At 45.3% G+C, this 18,372-nt stretch overlaps 1 protein-coding gene and 1 long non-coding RNA gene across 2 annotated transcripts in view; one reads left to right on the plus strand and one right to left on the minus strand.

Moving 5' to 3' along the window:
• Nucleotides 1–18,372, minus strand: part of LOC148593157 (uncharacterized) — a 263,837-nt gene that overhangs the window by 78,226 nt on the left and 167,239 nt on the right. The window lies entirely within an intron of this gene.
• KCNV2 (potassium voltage-gated channel modifier subfamily V member 2) lies at nucleotides 8–5,404 on the plus strand. Its single transcript, XM_010223185.2, has 2 exons — nucleotides 8–1,435; nucleotides 5,129–5,404. Exons 1-2 carry the CDS (start codon nucleotides 8–10, stop codon nucleotides 5,402–5,404), a joined length of 1,704 nt encoding a protein of 567 aa, XP_010221487.2.

Here is an 18,372-nt window from a genome sequence, read left to right on the forward strand (position 1 = left end):
AAATATTATGCTGCAGTTTAACCAGAGGGGGCAGTTTCTATTACCAAAACATAAAGTAAGAGAGAAAGAAGTATCAAATGCTCTCCCAGCGTTTGAGGTGGGGAAGGAAAATGAGAGCATGCACTTGGACAAGCAGAGCAGCTTTCCCGACATCGCTCCGCTGAGCTCCCAGCCCCTGCTGCTCCTGGGACCCGAGAGCAGCTACAACTACTACGTGGACGATGAAGATGAGGAAGAGGAAGAACAAGGTAAGTGGCCAAGCGGAGACTCCCTTGAGGGAGGAAACAAGCCCTCCTTGCCTGCTCCTTGCTCCCCTTCGCTACCCGCGGGAGCCCCAGTTCCCTCCTCGTCAGTGCTGAACATCAACGTGGGCGGCCAGAGCTACCGCCTCACCTACCAGGCCGTCGCCATCTACCCCAAGACCCGCCTGGGCCGCCTGGCCACTTCCACCGACCGGCGCTGCCAGCTGGGCTTGTGCGACGACTACGCCGCCCAGGTGGACGAGTACTTCTTCGACCGCGACCCGGCCGTCTTCCAGCTCGTCTACAACTTCTACGCGTCGGGGGTGCTGCGCGTGCGAGACGAGCTCTGCCCCCGCAGCTTCCTGGAGGAGCTGAGCTACTGGGGCGTGCGGCTCAAGTACACGCCGCGCTGCTGCCGCATCTGCTTCGAGGAGCGCCGCGACGAGCTCAGCGAGCAGCTCAAGGTGCAGCGCGAGCTGCGCTCCCAGGCCGAGGCGCAGGAGAACGAGCAGCTCTTTCACCACATGCGCTACTATGGCCCCCAGCGCTGGCACCTCTGGAACCTCATGGAGAAGCCTTTCTCCTCGGTCACCGCCAAGGTGATGGCCGTGGCCTCCAGCTTCTTCGTGCTCATCTCCGTGGTGGCCCTGGCGCTCAATACTGTGGAGGAGATGCAGCAGGTGGACCGGAAGAGCGGGGAGAGCCGGCCCGTCCTGGAGCACATTGAGACACTGTGCATCGCCTTCTTCACGCTGGAGTACCTACTGCGCCTCGTCTCCACGCCCGACCTGCGCCGCTTCGCCAGCAGCGCGCTCAACGCTGTAGACCTCATCGCCATCCTGCCCCTCTACCTCCAGCTGCTGCTGGAGTGCTTCGCGGACGACGACCAGCCGCGGGGACGGGGCTCTCAGCATGAGCACGACATCGAGAAGGTGGGACGAGTGGGCAAGGTGGGACAGGTGCTTCGCATCATGCGGCTCATGCGCATCTTTCGCATCCTCAAGCTGGCCCGGCACTCCACGGGGCTGCGTGCCTTTGGCTTTACCTTGCGCCAGTGCTACCAGCAGGTGGGCTGCCTCCTGCTCTTCATTGCCATGGGCATCTTCGCCTTCTCTGCCATGGTCTACACGGTGGAGCATGACGTCTCCAGCACCAACTTCACCAGCATCCCCCATGCGTGGTGGTGGGCTGCCGTAAGTAGAAATATCTCACCTTGCTGGGTACCCAGAGGCGCCTCCCTCCCCTTCCCTTCACCCCTAGATTTGCTGTCGATCTCGAAAACAGCAGGCTGAGATCAGCAAACATCTGCTCTGAATTCTGAGCTTACAGGACATATGCACTCACTCATGCATGCACACACACTCACGCACCTCTTCTGCAAGCTTAAATCAGGGCTTAATCAGGGAGATAGATCGTGTCGAAATTCCCCTCTCTCCATATGCAGATGGGGCTTGTCCTTTAAAGGAGAAGCGGGCAAACAGACAGGAATAGATGGTTGCAGAAGGACGTGTTTTTTGCATTTTCATTTCTGCTGGTATTTTTGAATAACTCCGTTGACCCGACTAATGGCTACAAGAAGCTAACACATAGTTTAGGTGCTATTCAGCAGGCTCTGGACAGTCAAAATTGCAAATTTAAGTCTTTCCCAGAGCTCTGGCCATGAAAAATGCACATAGGGCCAATAATTGTTCTCCACAAGGAACTATATCCTTTTCTTTAGCGGGCACCCCCTAAGACATAGGCACATAAAGGAAACGTGTGGTATTTGTACTGTGCCGAGACTTGCAGAAAAGTAAACCAAAAAGGCACAGAACGGCTCAAGGGGCGGAAAAGGATGAATTGCCTGGTTCGAAACTCACATCAGTCAATAGTGACAGCAGGTTAATGTCACCTTGCCTCTTATTTTTTTGCAGCTGCTGCACGGAGTACAGCAATTTTAGCCCTGTCGCAGACAGGGGAGATTATCACACTGCAAAAATGCAAAAACAGTGATTGGAGAGAGGGTAACTGTCTGAATTCCAGCTGACGTGCCTCAGAAATGGAGACAGGATGATACCGTTTTTAGAGGCTGCTGTGGAGGGCAGTGCTCCAGGGCATGTGGGCACATCTCCCTGAGAGGTCTGACCTGTCACTGATCCATGCTGGAGGCAGCATTTTCCAAGTTGGTGGTTTTGTATCTTTCTGGGGCATGAAGATTTAGCCAGGGATATTGAGCCATTCTGGTTTCCCCACCTGCTCTCGCGAAACAAAAGTCAAGACTTTTATAGCGTTTGGGACCCGTTTCCACCGCAGACACATAAGCAACCAAGGAGAGCCATGCACTCACTTCCAAAAGGTCATTTTTTTCACCAAACCACTTCAATATCACTGGCATGGTAATGCTTTCCAAGGTAAGCCATGGAGACAAAAGTAACAGCAGGTCATGGTCCCTGTGCCCACACTCTGGCAGGTTGTGTGGCTCACACTGTTCTGCAGACACACAAGTGCACCCACTTGCACAAAGGTGCTGAGTGTCCCCCAAGCTGAACAGTGCATGTGGGAAAGCATCATGTCACCCTCAAGTGACATGCGGAGGGCATGGAAATAAAAAATCCTACCTCATATGTAACCGGAATAAGGTGGTTCCTTATGTCTTGTGCAGGATATGTGTAAAATCTATCGGGCTCACCTGTGCAAGCTGCTGGACTCACTGTTATGCTGAAACTCCTATAAATCCCATACAATTACATATATGAAAAAAGCCTGTTTAGCTCAGCAAGGGTCTCCCGAAGAGGAGCACCTTGCAATTCTATGGCGTAACTCTTTTTCCAGCCTATTTATTCTTTAAGAATAAAAATTGATGTATTCAGATCATTCAAATTTCAGTGAAATCCATCCATGCCCTCAGCCTCACACACCCCAAACTGCAGTTTTCCCTTCCACACTGCCATAGGTAATACAGAAGAGGATGCCAGTGGAACAGGACCTTATCACAGGATAATGACACTGTCCTGGCTGGTAGAGATAAACATCTTGCCTCCATCTCAGTATTTATTTTTGGAGATATTTATCCTGTATTATCATTCAAATCCAGTGACTTAATTTCCATTAAACCAAATGACTAATCCCTTTTATTCCGCAGGAAGCACCAGGTGCATCCTACAAATATGCTTATCCAGTGTTGTCTCATGCACCCTAATGCTTTCTTCATTTGAAATAACATTGTATTTAGCATGTTAGAGGATGGCAGACGGCACATTGTGACCTTCCAGAGACTTATTTCAGTGCTAAAGCCACAAGGGCATTTCAATGAAACCCCTATTTCCTGCACTTTAGCTGTTTCTGATAGAATTTCACATTACCTTTTCACAGCTGCATACAGCATCTTCAGCTCCTGTGAAAAATATTAAATAAGATTGCTTGGCTGAAAAATATCCCTTGTTTAAGAATCAGATTAGGAAGTGACAGATTGCAGTGGCCTTAAAGTCATGCCTAACAGGGGGGAGGGGGCAGGAAAAGAGCTATATTTACTAAATGTAAGGATTATAAGCAAACAAGATACGTGCTTTGGAAGCATGTAACTTAGGAGTTATTTATGCCAGTAGTTTCAGTAGTTTGGGAGTTCATCATTCAAATGCAATGTCCCCATAAGCAAACACTTCATGGACATGTGGTAGCCCAAACCAAATTATATCAAGACAGGATTGCAGGACTCTCTACAGTACCCATCACATATAAAACACAACCCCTCCACATGTAGCTAAGAAGAAGAATTTATGAAGTTTCACAGGTAAGGTGATGGCAAGATTTGCCATCATATAACATGGAGATGCTAAATACACTTCCATAAAAAAAAAAAAAAAGGAAGAATTAAAAGAAAACACACAATTTGCTCCATCCCTGAATCTTTTTTCAGGGCAAAATTCAGCCAAGGTTTCCGTGTACCTGTCAGATGAAACAAACAGGAGTGGTCCCTATTGAAGCTGTTCATGTAACAGGCTTCCATAACTTCTGACATATAGCTGAGCAGGAAAAACAAACAATTTACCACTGTAAATGCATATTGTAAGCATATGCAGCAAACAAAGACTTCCGGTCACCTGAATGAGACCTTTGTTTCTTTTCTTCTTTTTTTTTTTTTTCCCTATAGCTCCTTACAATCATGTACCCATTAGAGGGAACTTTATTTAGGAGCTTTAAACAAAAGAGCTCTGCTGGGCTGCGTCTTCTTAGAGTGCATATATTATTGAAATATATTTTGCAGTTAGCTGAAGCTTTCAGTATGCTTTTCATTAAGCTTTTCATGAAGAGTATGTACTCTTCCTTATATACATGATATTTGTAATATATGGCATACATATGGTATATATGTAGTATGTGTGTGTGTTGTGTGAATATGCTTGGAATATATATAACATATGACAAAGTTGATTTTTCCCTACATAATCTGCATCCAAGTTAATCCCCAGAGCTCCCGTAAGTGTGCAGGGTTCAGGCTCAAAAGCTCATGCAGGAATGGGCTGCAGGAGCGGGGCTGCCGGAGGTGCCGGGTTTGTGCAGTCAGGGAGCACCTCGAGCTGCTCACCCTGGCCAGGAAAACCCCCCCACTGGGCAGGATGGCTGGGAATTTTGTTTGGAAATTTCCTCTGCAAGACAAAGCTTTCAAAAAAAAAACACCAAAAAACAAACAAACAAAACACTTCCCTGCAACCACACTGTTTTTTTTCACTAGTGTAAGAAAGGATTTTCTTTTTAACAGAGGGAAGACAGGTGGCACAGAAGAAAGCCAGTGTTTTGGGTTTATGACCCAAAGCACAACAGTGCTAACTTCTAAGTTGTCTGTGAGCACACCTAGACAAGGGGATGGCCACCCTTGGCTAGCACACCTAACGCTGGTTTGCCCGCAGGTGAGCATCTCAACGGTGGGCTACGGCGATATGTGCCCAGAGACCCACCTCGGCCGCCTCTTCGCTTTCCTCTGCATTGCTTTCGGCATCATCCTGAACGGCATGCCCATCTCCATCCTCTACAACAAGTTCTCAGACTACTACAGCAAGCTGAAGGCCTACGAGTACACGGCCCTCAAGAAGGAGAGGGGGAAGGTGGACTTCACGCGGCGGGCGGTGAAGAAACTCTCCGAGTGCTGCGGGGAAGGCGCTGGACGCCCCGTGCTGCGGGCCTGATGCTGGCTAACGCGCTGCGATGTCAAGGCAAACAAATCTGCTGATTCCAGAATTGAGATGACGTTGGAAAGGCTCCTGAAACCGCTTTTCTATGAGCTTTCGAACACGGGAGAGCGGCGTAACCTGCGCATCGGCAACGCCTGTGCAGCTTAGGCATCCCACTCCTATTTTCGCTGTCATGTAGCTATGGCTTCGCGTGCCAATTCTACCTGTCCAAAGAATTGTCCTGCTTAGGTGAGTAATGCCTCAGCCTGGCACCTCCTTTGTGACCCATCATGATGGGAAGAGCTAAGAGCTGAGTCTGGAGCTGATTCCAGAAGCATTTCCAGGCCTAAAGCTTTTTTTTTTTTTTTTTTTTCAGATTTAGGATTAAGTGATAAAAATAAATTTGTGGTACAATGTTTGGCATGTCTTCTTATTGAGTTGTTAGGATAAAAATGGGTCTGACATGGGACACAAATGTTAGAGCAATTTCGGAAAAAAATGTTGGAATAAAACATCTGGTAGATAATAGCTTGTAAAGGTTTTTCCTAAAAAAAGAATCTTATCAGTATTTATAACAGTTTTTAAATACAGTTTAAACACAAGTTACTTTGAACTTATTTCAGCAACTGATGAGATTGTAATGAACGGGAAGCAGGGCATCCGTTTTTCTGGTACAAACAGTCATTCAGGACACATTTCCAACACACTGGCTCCCATCCAGTAGCATCTTATTCCCTGGGATTACTCGGCCTGTTTGCACAGCTGCATGTAGCTTTCCCCATTAAAGAGCATTGGAAACTCACCCCAAAAAGCATGCCATGAATAACACTGAAGAAAATGTAATAAGCTGAAAATTCAGTTTATTAGTTTGCAGCAGATGAGAAACATTAATATTGTTGTTATTATTATCATTTCTAAACCACTCCTGTGCCCGTGCTGTCTGGAGGGACGCAAAAGGCTGTGTTCAGGCCTCAGTGTCACACTGGGGACTGTGCTGCAGGTGAGAAAGTTCATTTATTTCACCAGTCCAAGGCACAGCCTGGCCCCAGTGAGATGCATGGGAGGACACAACATCCGTGCTGGGATCACCCAAGGATACGGGGCGTCCTGGTTTAACTCCCACGCAGGATGCAGTCGGCAGTTGCACATGCTGTGCTTGTAGGATACAAATACTCGGCCTCGTGTGCTCAAGCTGGTCCACATCTGGCCACCTGGAGCAAGCCAGAGCCTGAGTACTCATCCTGGTGAGACTGGTCTCTCTGGGGCCCCAGGCCTGAGATGGAAATCACCAGCCTCATTTCACCCCCATGTGCCTCTCAGGTAGGACCCCTCTAGATGTTTTTCAAGACACCGGCTGGAATGGGCCTTCTGCATGAAACACGAGCAGGAGAAAACAGTGGTTCTCTCTCATGTCATCAAGAATGGCAAGTGGATGCTCTTTTACTTGCCCAAGGGGATTTTTATGTGTGGGTCCCATATGGCTCCTCCAGCTATTCAAATACAACTCGGAGCGGGTCCCTCTGAAACCTCCAGCAGAAGCTACTCCACTTTGGATTGGGTAATGATGCAGGCGACAGTAACAGGAAAGCTGAGTGGGCTGGAGCTTGTGGCACTCATTTAGGTGGAAAGCTCTGGGCAACAGGCCATTGAGGAGACACCTGTCTATCCTGGCTGAGCAGCAACCCCCCTCCCAAAAGCTTTGCCCTCCCCTAGTCCAAGGGATCTCAAGCCTTTGGGTGGCTAAACTCACCTTGCACTCAACCCAAAATAGAAATGAACAGGCATGGGCCAAGATATTCACTCTGGATGTGGAGGAAAATAACTTCAGGCCCCATGGAGAGAGGAAGAAAATCCCCTCTCTCCACACACTTTCCTCTCTCCATCATTCAGCCCCACCACATTAATGAAAGGCACCTCTAGTGCCTTTTTGATGCCTCTGTAACTGACCGAGCACAAAAATATAGGGGTGCAGAGGTAGATTCTTGATTGGTTCATAGCCAAAATATGTTCTGATTTGAGCTCGGAGCACTGCTGGAGGTGACACAAGGTACACAGTAGCACTGTGCAGGCAGAAGAACAGACCTCCGGCAACAGCTAAATGACACATGAAGCAGAAGGTTGTCATTTTCCTATCTTGTGAGTAATAACTTGCTCAATTGCCTTGCTCCATTCAGCAGGGAGCAGGTCCCCCACAGACAGGAATTTATTGTTCATTTTATTATCAAACACCCAGCATTTGTTTCCTCTGGATTATCTCGTACAGCTTTCCGTCCAAAGCATTTTGCCTGTTGTGGCTTAACTGATATTAGTATGAGTTCACGTTATACCACCGTAAACTGGTGGATTCCAGCAGGGAAGAGCACAGCTAGAAATCGAGTATCGCGACACCAACCCAAACCCTAAATCCTGCCCAGAGCAAACTGCTGCGCCGCTGCTGCAGGCTGTGCCTACCAAGCCAGCTGGGTTTGGAGCAGGAGCTGGCATTTTTCCAGCTCCAGCTAATAAAAGGATTCCTCCGGAGAAGGACCACACTTCATTTACTCAGTCACATCCACTAAGACTTTCGACAGCATCTCCGGTGCCCCTGGATTACTTAGATGAAATAGTCAAGTGCTTTGCATGATGACATCAAAAAGTAATGCAGGATAGCCTTGATTATCTTGATTACTTGAGTGCCACAGGGCTTAGAAAATAAATAAATAAGTAAATAAAATCAAAGTAGCAAACAACATCAAAGGAATACATGCATACATACACACAACAAAGACGGGCAATGGCATTAAAGCTACAGTAGGAAGGCCCTGTTTTATGAAGCAACAATTTTATATAGTTAGGGTTTGGGTGAAACGGCGTAAGGGTGGTTCTCACATCACTGAGAAATTAGATTGTTTTCCACATGTGACCATGTTCATTTCTTCCACTTTAACTAATTGCAGATATTAACGAGCCCCAGAGGGAGCTCTTTATGTTCATAAATCCTATCCGTATGTTTCGGAGCAGGCTTGGCAAACATCTGGTCTCTCACAGACAAAGAAACAGTCTGCTTATCTGGACGGCCTAGCTTCATTTTTGTACAACTACGTATTACTTGTCCGACTCATTTTAGGCCAGGGAATTACCTAAAAAGAAAATGTGTGGTGGGTGGGAGGGGGGATCTTTAAAGATTTTGCCCATATATTATGCAGAAAATAATACCTCCAATTAGAATATGCTTTTTCACAGATCCTTGCCTTAGAAGAACATCATTTTTTTCAATTCAGTTAAGCAGCTGTTTGCTTTTCTTATTCAGAAAGATAGTGCTTAAAGAGGTAGCTACTGTACAACCACAGTTTAAAGGGCATCTGTTGGTGTTCCCAGGCCTCTAGGACAAATAGTAACATACGGTATTTAGATATGAACACAGTAAACTAACCATGCTTTAAAGTTTTTGGAGAAAATAATAACTATCAATAAATCTAGCAGAGAAAAAAAAGAATGTTGCTTACGTACTTGCTTAAAAATAGATTTAACTGTTTAGAATGTTCCTTTTCTTATGTCACGTAAAAATATTTGATTCATGCTTATCTGCTATTTACAAAACCTTCATTAAGTTGTTTCTGCATTGGAGCAATTGCACGGCAATTTACTGTAATTCAGATCTTTATCTTGGATTAAAAAAAAAGAGGAAAAGTGAGAGGCACTAGCTTTTATGTATTTGTGTAATTTAATGGAAATACACTGAGAAAAATCAAAGCATTGCAAAGTTAGTTCTCCAGATAGAGTTTTTTTTTCCTTTTCTTTTTAATAAAGCATGTCATAGTTCAATTCTAATCTCCAAAATGACTCTATTTCTTCATTCAATTTGCTCCATTCTTAAGCAAAAGCATTTGTTCCCCCTATTAATAACCAGGGGGTTACTGGCATCCTGCCTAAGAAGTCAGTCTGTCACCACTGCTAACTTCTTTGGGTTCCCTGCTGTTTCCTTCACTGGTTATGGTGGATGAAACGTGTCACAACTGCACCAAGGTCACCAGCTGTGGCTAGCAGTACCCAGCACATTCACCGAAACCTTCTGTGTGGATGAACTCTGCAATGCTCTGTGCTCTGGTGGACATGCCAAGGGACAGATGTGAACCATGAAGGACCAGGGTGAAACCCAGCCTGCTTCCTCACAAAAAGGTTGGACTTTGAAGTCAAATTTCCATTGTTTTAGCTCCTCGACAAGCTGCAGCCACAACGAAACCCAAGGGACTCCTCTAACATCAACATCTCCATCTCTCCCAGTCACCCTTCAGGGTGAGATTCTATTATTTTTCCTAACATCTAAGTATGACATTTTGAGTGAAAAAATATGGAAACGGGGTGTAAATGTGGTCTAGAAATTCAGGAAATCCTCCTAAGTGCACACATGCTCTGATGGTTTGTTTCACCATGGCACAGGCTCCTACAGGGCAAGGCAGACCAGTTTCCTTGCGGTCAGCACAGTCTCTGCATGGAAGATAGTTCACTGCTGACATCCAGAGGCAGCAGTGACACCGCTGCCACCGGGGGCCCATCAAGGGTGGGAGTCAGGGCCATTGCCTCTCTTTCCATGAAACAGACAGCAGGCAGACATCCAGAGGATGGCCAAAATATAGTGCTGAGTTCTGCATATGTCTAAAACAGCATTACAAAACAGAAATGCCATTACTCACACCAGAAAATCATTCAAGAGATGCAGAAGTTCAACCTAAAGTTACCATAATTGTAGGTCACGTGGATTTTTCTGGATGACGTTGAATATTCCCTGTGTTTTATTGACAGGATTAAACAGAAGCAATCAAGGTACGGCCTCAAACAAATATCACACTACTGCAAGCATGCAGCATGCTGCAGGCAAAACAGCCGTCATTTTCTGGGTGTATTTTTCCATGCAGAGCAGAAAAATGTGTATGTCTACGCACTGTAGAGAGACAATAGTGTCATTTTATAAACAGACTTCTTGCAGCTGAGCTAACCCAAAGAGCCACCAGCCCCATTGCAAAGGGATCTCTTCGCTCTGCACCTCTTGCTCTCTTCCTGCACTGCTCTGCCTCACAGCCTCTGGTTAGCAGCACAGAAGAAAATATATGCTTTTCTCTAAATAATCTGTCACCCTTTATTTAAGTTCCACTGCAAAATCCATCTCCTGAAAAAAAAAAAAAAACACTCCACTATATACAGTTTCCAGCTCCAGTCTACTATAGTCAGTCTACGATAAAACAGTGGCCAGTCCAGTGTTTTATAGCACAACATTAAACACAAAATTTGTATTCTTTAATCTTCATCCACAGCCTCTTCTTCAGATTAAGAGAGCTTGGTTACAAAAGAACAAACCTAATACGTGCACAGATATCTGAACTTAATGCTCTGTACATAATCTTAAAGCACAGTGCAAGAAGAATGGCGGATACTCTCCGTGCATTGGGAGCAGACAAAAACAAGTCATTTGAGATGTTGTTGTGCAAATTCCATTTATCCCATGAGCAACTTTTTGTATGTGTCAAGTGCTTGTGTCAATGTCTGCTTTACTGCTGACACCCAAGCTGTAAACTGAAGAGGTAAATACTCCGACAATATGAAGCTAAACCATCGTCCATTAAAGAAAAAGGTCCTTTAAAAAGGGCATGATACTGCTTAAAATATGAAACTTAACATTATGTCTGGCACCTGTCATCGATGAGGAGATTTTCAAGGAGAAAACAAAAACACTGTAGTGACATGGATTCTGGTGGGCAGGCTCTGCTAATTCCATGGTGTCTCTGTTTTGACTAAAGTAAACATCAAGCTATTTGGCACATAACATTGCAGATACAGGAAAAAAAAATGTGACAAATCAGTTTAGACATTTCTCAAAAAATGACTTTAAACTGGAACTGCTGATCCATCCATTGCTGAAAGACTTCGAATCTGAAGTCTGTTTTTTACCTCTTCAGGCAGAACATAACAGAGAAATAGCAGAAATAAATACCAAAGCGGAGGTAGCGGTGCCAACAGTATATTAAGTAATCTCAGACAGGACCTCAAACACAGGAGAAATTACTTTGACAGGCATGAAAACTGGCGCTATTTCCATCCTGTGAAAATGACAGCAGATATTGTGGAATCCACATAGAGAATAAGAGAGTGGTTCAAGTATGGCCAACATCTAGTCCAAACCCCTGCACAAGAAGGGTCATATAGAGCACCTCCCACAGCATCATGTCCAGGTGGGTTTTGAGCATCTCCAGAGACTCCTCAGCTTCCCTGGACAACTTTTTCCAGTGCTTGGTCACCCTCACAGTCAAGAGGTTTTTCCTTATGCTAAGGCAGAACTTCCTGTGCTTCACTTCTATCCCTGTTGCTTCCTGTCCTGTCACTGGCCACCACTGACAAGAGCCTAAGGGTGTTTGCACACACTGACAAGATCCCTCTTACTCCTCTCTGCTCCAGGCTGAGCAGCCCCAGCGCTCTCAGCCTCTCCTCACAGCAGAGCTGCTCCAGGGCCCTCCCCAGCTTCGCAGCCCTGCGCTGGCCTCTCTCCAGTAGCTCCGTGTCCCTCTTGTCCCAGGGAGCCCAGGGCACGCGCAGGACTCCAGACGTGGCCTCCCCAGGCTGAGCAGAGGGTCAGGGCCACCTCCCTCCCCCCGCTGGCCGCCCTCTTCCTCCTGCAGCCCAGGACACCACTGGCCTGGTGGCCACAAGGGCCCCTTGCTGCCTCCTGCTGGGTCTGTTGTCCCACAGGAGCCCCAGGGCCTTCTCTGCAGAGCTGCTCTCCAGCAGGTCACCCCAGTGTGTGCTGATGCCTGGGGTGGTTCCTCCCTCGGGGGAGGACCCTGCACTTGCCTCTGTTCAACTCCATGAAGTTCCTGTTTGCCCAACTCTCCAGCCCGTCCAGGTCCCTCTGAACGGCAGCCCAGTCCTGGGGTATCAGCCGCTGCTCCCAGCTTTGTATCAGCAGCAAAGTTGCTGAGTTGGCACTTCGGCCCCTAATCCAGGTCATTGATGTAGCATTGAACAAGACTGAACACAATGCTGTCCCCTGGGCACACTGCTAGTTTTAGACCATCAAGAAGATTTTGCACCTCTGAGCTCTGTCTTCATTTCTCAACCCACTTCACCATCCTCTCATCTACCTCACACTTCCTGAGCTTGTCTAGGAGGATGTTATGGGAGACACTGTCAACAACCTTGCTGAAGTCAAGGTAGACAACATCGAGGCTCTCCTCTCATAGAAAGCTATCATATTGGTTAAGCAGGGAAGTGGTGGAGTCACCGTCCCTGGCAGTGTTTAAGAAATGTGTAGATGAGGAACTTAGGGACATGGTTTAGCAGGGATGCTGGTGATGCGTTTACAGTTGGACTCGATGATCCTAAAGGTCTTTTCCAACCATAATGATTCTGTGATTCCATGACTTTCCCTTGCTGAACCACGCCGACTACTCCAGCTTTTCTAGTTGGAGGCCTGTGGCCAGTGGTATCCCACAGGGGTCAGTACTGGGCCCAGTGCTGCTCAACTTGTTCATCAGTGACTTGGATGAGGGCACGTAGGGCACCCTCAGCAAGTTTGCAGATGACACCAAACTGGGAGGAGGGGCCGACACTCCAGAGGGCTGTGCTGCCCTTCAGAGAGACCTAGACAGGATCAAGAGTTCAGCAGAGAGGAACCGTATGAGGTTCAACAAGGATAAGTGCAGGGTCCTGCACCCAGCGAGGAATAACCCTAGGCACCAGTACAGATTAGGGGTTGACCTGCTGGAAAGCAGCTCTATGGAGGGTGATTTGGGAGTCCTGGCTGACAACAAGTTAACCGTGAGGCAGCAGTGTGCCTTTGTGGCCAAGAAGGCCAATGGGATCCTGGCCTGCACTAGGAGGAGCGTTGCCAGCAGTTCAAGGTGATCCTGCCCTTCTACACAGCTCTGGTGAGGCCGCACCTGGAGTACTGTGTGCAAGTCTGGGCTCTCCTGTATAAGAGGGATATACAGCTTCTAGAGAGGGCCTAGCGTAAAGCGACAAGATTAAGGGATGGAAACATCTATTGTATGAGGAAAGACTAAGGGAGCTGGGCCTGTTTAGCTTAGAGAAGATTGAGAGATCTGATCAATACGTACAAGTACCTTAGGGGTGAATGTAGGGAGGATAGGGCCAAACTCTTCTCTGTGGTGGTCAGTGACAGGACAAGGGGTAATGGGTACAAGTTGAAACACAGGAAGTTCCATCTCCATGTGAGGAAGAACTTCTTTACTGTGAGGGTCAGAGTCCTGGAACAGGCTGCCCAGAGAGCCTGTGGAGTCTCCTTCTCTGGAGTTCTTCAAAACCCACCTGGATGCCACCCTGTGCCACATGCTCTAGGTGACCCTGCTGGAGCAGGGGGGTTGGACTAGATTGTCTCTAGAGGCCTCTTCCAACCTCAACTATTCTGGGATTCCAGGACCAGCTTCTTTTCTTCCACATCTGTAAAGATGACATCCAGGAGGATTAGTTCCACGATCTTTCCAGGGATGGCCTATAGTTCTTAGATCCTCATTGCTGCCCTTTTTGAAGACTGGAGTTAAGAGCAACATTCTTCCAATCTTTAGACATCTCTCCTGTTCTCCCTGTGCTTTTAAAGATAATGGAGAATGGCCTAGTAACGACCTGTGCCAGCTCCCTTAACACTTAGGAGCTTTTCTGCAATGCCCCTAGATTTGTGTATGTCAAGTTTGCCTAAATGATCTCTAACTTCATCCTTCCTAACCAAGGCACAGTCTTCCTTTCTCCAGACTCTGTCTTGTCTCCAGGGTGAGAGATTCCTGAGGGTTGGAGTTAGCACTAAAGACTGAAGCAAACAAGGCATTCTGGGGTTCTGCCTTCTCAGTTTCATTTACCACCAAGGTCCCTGCCACATTCAGCAGGAAGCCAACATTATTCCTATTTTTTGCTACTGAGGTATAGGAAGACCACCACTGCTCAACTCCCAAGCTTGGAAGAAGCAATCCGTGAAGACTAACCAACTTTCTTGGACTCCTCTTTATTCTACGGTTTTATGCCATGGAATTTTTCAAAAAGACCCCTGAGCCATGTATTTTTTCTCCTGGAGTCCAAGGTTGGGATAACACTTTTTGCCCAAGTTCCTCCTTGAACGATCCTGAATTCCACCATCTCAGGGTCACTGCACCCAAGCCTTCACAACCTTCCAAGCCCCCAACCTTCCCATCTCCAGTCAAGCCTCCTTTGTTAATGCAAGATTCAGCAGGATATGTCTCCTTGGTGCCTCCTCTGTGTTAAAAAGTTATCACCTGTGCCCTACAGGAACCTCTGGGATTGTTTGTGCCTAGTAGTGTTGTCTTTCCAGCAGGTAACAGGGTGGTTGAAGCTCTCCATGTGAACAAGGGCCTGTGGCTTCCAGCAGTCTCTAGGCCTCATCAACTTCCTCATGCAGATCAGCTGGCCTGGAGCAAATGCCCACAACAGTGTCACCAACAACAGCCTACCCTTTAATCCTCCCCCCTAAGCTTCTGCCTGCTCATCACCCATACATTTCACCCTGTTTTCACCTAAGCAATAATTGGGGAAGAATCTTTAACTCACAACCATTACAACAAATTTCACAATCACCATATTATTATCTTTTTCTATGAATAAGGGTTTGTTTATGTATATTTTATGTGTCTCTATGTATTTTTTAAATCTCCGTTAATTCTTTAAAGTGAAATCCCTGGGGGCTTTATTGCTATTAAAATGTCATCTCCCTTGCATCTGCTCTTCAAACACAGAAACTGCTTCTGGTGACTTCTTAATTCAGTGCCTCTAGCACCAATACACCAATGTCTGTAGACCCAGGGCCCCTGTTTGTTTCCGCCCTTAAGCTTGTTCTGAGTATTCCACTGTTGCAATAAAAGGTGCAATCTATGTAGGCAGACTTTACCTACTGTAGCTGACAAGGAAAAAGCAGATGTGGGGAAGGCATAGTGAAAATTAGAGAAGCAGTAAGATATCGTATTTTGTACATTGTCAGCATACTTGCAAGGCATTTTTAATCAAATGCAGTACAGAAATCCAGGATTTAAAAAAAAAAAATCTTTCGTGACAGCACCTAAGATAACCAAATCCACTTCAACTTTATCATCTTGGACAAACTTTAAGCATACAATTGACACGAAAAAAAATGATATAAATTGATAAGGTTAAAGCAGAAACACCTCGGGAATTATGGCGGGTAACTAGGTATTTTTTGCTTATTTTTCAGTTTTCTGTCAGTGTTTTTTCCTCTCTTAAGTCCTTCCCTCTAGAAGAGGTGCTTGTAAATGACACTATACTTGCTATTTTGGATGCTACAGTGAAATGGGTTAGGGCTGTACATGCACTTACAGGAAGAAAATTTATGTCAACAAAAGCTCGCACAACTGATGCTTGCCAATATAGGCACTGCAGAAAACATGGAGAATATGCTATAGCATCCGAGATCCTTAAACAACACTCCTTTCCAGTAATCCTGGTTGCAATTTATTAGATAGCTAGTACTATGGTATATACTACAAACAGGTCTTGTAACAGGTTATATACCCTGAAAGCCTAGAATCCCAAAGCATTTTAGAAATGGAAAATAAAAACTAGCTTTAAAGTTGCTGATTGCTTTAAACAAAACAATTCCAATAGCAAAAGTGAGCAGCACTCACAGAATGGAAGCCTATTAGGAGGCAATTTGTTATAGGCACTGAAAACCTCAAGGAGAAGATGAGGAAAAATGCTGGAGGAATGATATGCCAAGATGACCTTTCGATTTTCACAAAGCAGACGGGAAAAGCTGTGCCAGTAGTGAGGCTAAAGGGACTTCTTTGACAATGACCTCGAAGGTGGTAACACAAACTAACAAACTCCATGCACTTCCTGCAAAAAGTGGCAAGTACCTCCTACTAGTGCCGTTAATAACGATCCTTCCTTAAGCATTTAACAAGCCTCATCAGAAAAAGAATTCTCTGGTAGTATTTGATTATTAGTACCTTTTCGCCCCCACACATTCCACAGGAACTGTAAGATACATTTATATAAAAAATGCCCAGTGTCAGCTGGTGTCCCTTCATGCAGAGGTCTCTACATCCACTCTAGAGTCTACAACCCAATGGTAATACTTTACATACAAGACATATTGTCTCAAATCACTCTTTCTTTTTTTTCCCCTAAAACACTCCAGCTATTCTGCAATCCCCTGATCCCATTTTGTCCTTGGTTCCATTCACAAATGCACAGCAACCAGGTACATTCTCCACTTTTCCTGTTGTGGACTGTACTCCTGACTTCTGTCGCATAAAGCGGGACTTACAAAAGATGGTGGCTTCAGAGCACAGGCAGGGAAACAGTTCGATCTCGGCACGGCAGTTTTAAAACAAAGGTCCTAAAATTCCTGAAGCGCCCTTGCTTCCCAGGGAGCACGGGCACAGTCACTTCCCTGCTGCGCAAGCACTTTCACCTTCTTCTTGCCAATAAAAAGTAGTAGTGCTACCTGTATGAAAATCCTTGTAACAATTTTAGGAATTAAATAATGAAGGCATGTAAAGGTTCTTCCTTTTTCAGACACAGATACACTAGAAATTATTTTGTTTCAGTGTCTTTCGAATACAGGCTGTGCCCTCAGTCTTCATGCTGGTAGCACACAGCACACACAGAAAGAAATGGAACAGCAGCAAGTAACACGCACAGTGGGGAAAATAAGTCCACTGTGTCAAGTAAATTAGGTGAATAAAATAGTTTTCAGTCTTCCAGTCCTCTCTGCCCTCTCCATCTTACACTAGGCTATCCCAGAATTTGATTTCAACCAACTTTATAGATGTACTGCGACAGGAGAATTTATTTAAGCTCTATCCCTGCTGGGAAAATAATGGCATCTTTAGCACAACCTTAGCTAATGCCTACTTTAAAGTGGTATTTCTTTAACTGCAGTCTGTAAGAAAAAATACTTTCAGTTACACCAAGTTGTTTTTTTTACTAAATACTTTATGGAATTTAAAGAGAAGTCACAGACACTGTCTCAGAAATGCAAACAAACCGGTGGAAGATACTTGGTTAAAGCAACTGGCATATGGAATTAAAGCACCTAGTTAAAATATTCAAGTAGATTCATGTTGCCATACTTTCTTATACAGTTTTTTGATAGTCACTTTTCTGATGACTGTGCTACAACTTACTTTTTCTGCTGCCTATAACTGCCTCGGTCGAAAATATCTGTCTGTGCCAGATTTTAACCAGTACTTTAATCCCCTCAATAATCTCTAAATTACAAAGGACTATGTCAGTTTTCCAGCTTTTATTTTACTCTGTCCTTATATATGCAGTTACAAATGCCATTACGTATTTCTATTAGGTTATCTTGGGCAGTAACTAAGGCTTCAGAAAGAGTCCACTAGAGTTTAAAATCATTATCTGATGCTAATTAAAACCATCTAGTTCATTGTCACAAGAGAAAATCCTGTTAAGAGCAGCTAATGAGCTTGCAACCTTGAGTAACTGATACTGGAGAGGATATGCCTTTGCAAGCATGATCTTTTCGAATCAGTGCCAACCAGGCCTAATTAGGCCTAACCTTCAAGTATTTACTAGTACTTGTAAGCTGATGTGGAGTTGGAATGAAGAACACTCAGAGCAGCAGCAAGTCAACAGATACAGACAGAAACAAGTAGCACCGGAACCACTTGTTTTCACTGTAATGTTCATGCACTGCTTAAATTAACCCAACAGGAAGTGAACTATTAAAATTGGATTTATGATTTAAAATTTGTCTATCTGGGTACCTTGACATATTTTTTATTAAAAAGTGTTTCTCCTTAAGCAAAACAGGGGAGAAGCAAAATACTATTTCCTGTTAAAATGAAATCGTGTATTCCATTGTTTTGGATAACGATAAGTTATTTAGTCATATACACATAGAAAATATATTTATCAATTCCAGCACCTGTACACAGCATTTACAGTTTCAATTTTCACCCTTATGAGAAGCAGAATATTTTACTTTTCACGCTTTTCCATGACCT

This window comes from Tinamus guttatus, unplaced genomic scaffold (assembly GCF_059628265.1).
Source record: "Tinamus guttatus ecotype Peru unplaced genomic scaffold, ASM5962826v1 Tinamus_guttatus_pri_ptg000446l, whole genome shotgun sequence".
Lineage (NCBI taxonomy): Eukaryota > Metazoa > Chordata > Aves > Tinamiformes > Tinamidae > Tinamus > Tinamus guttatus.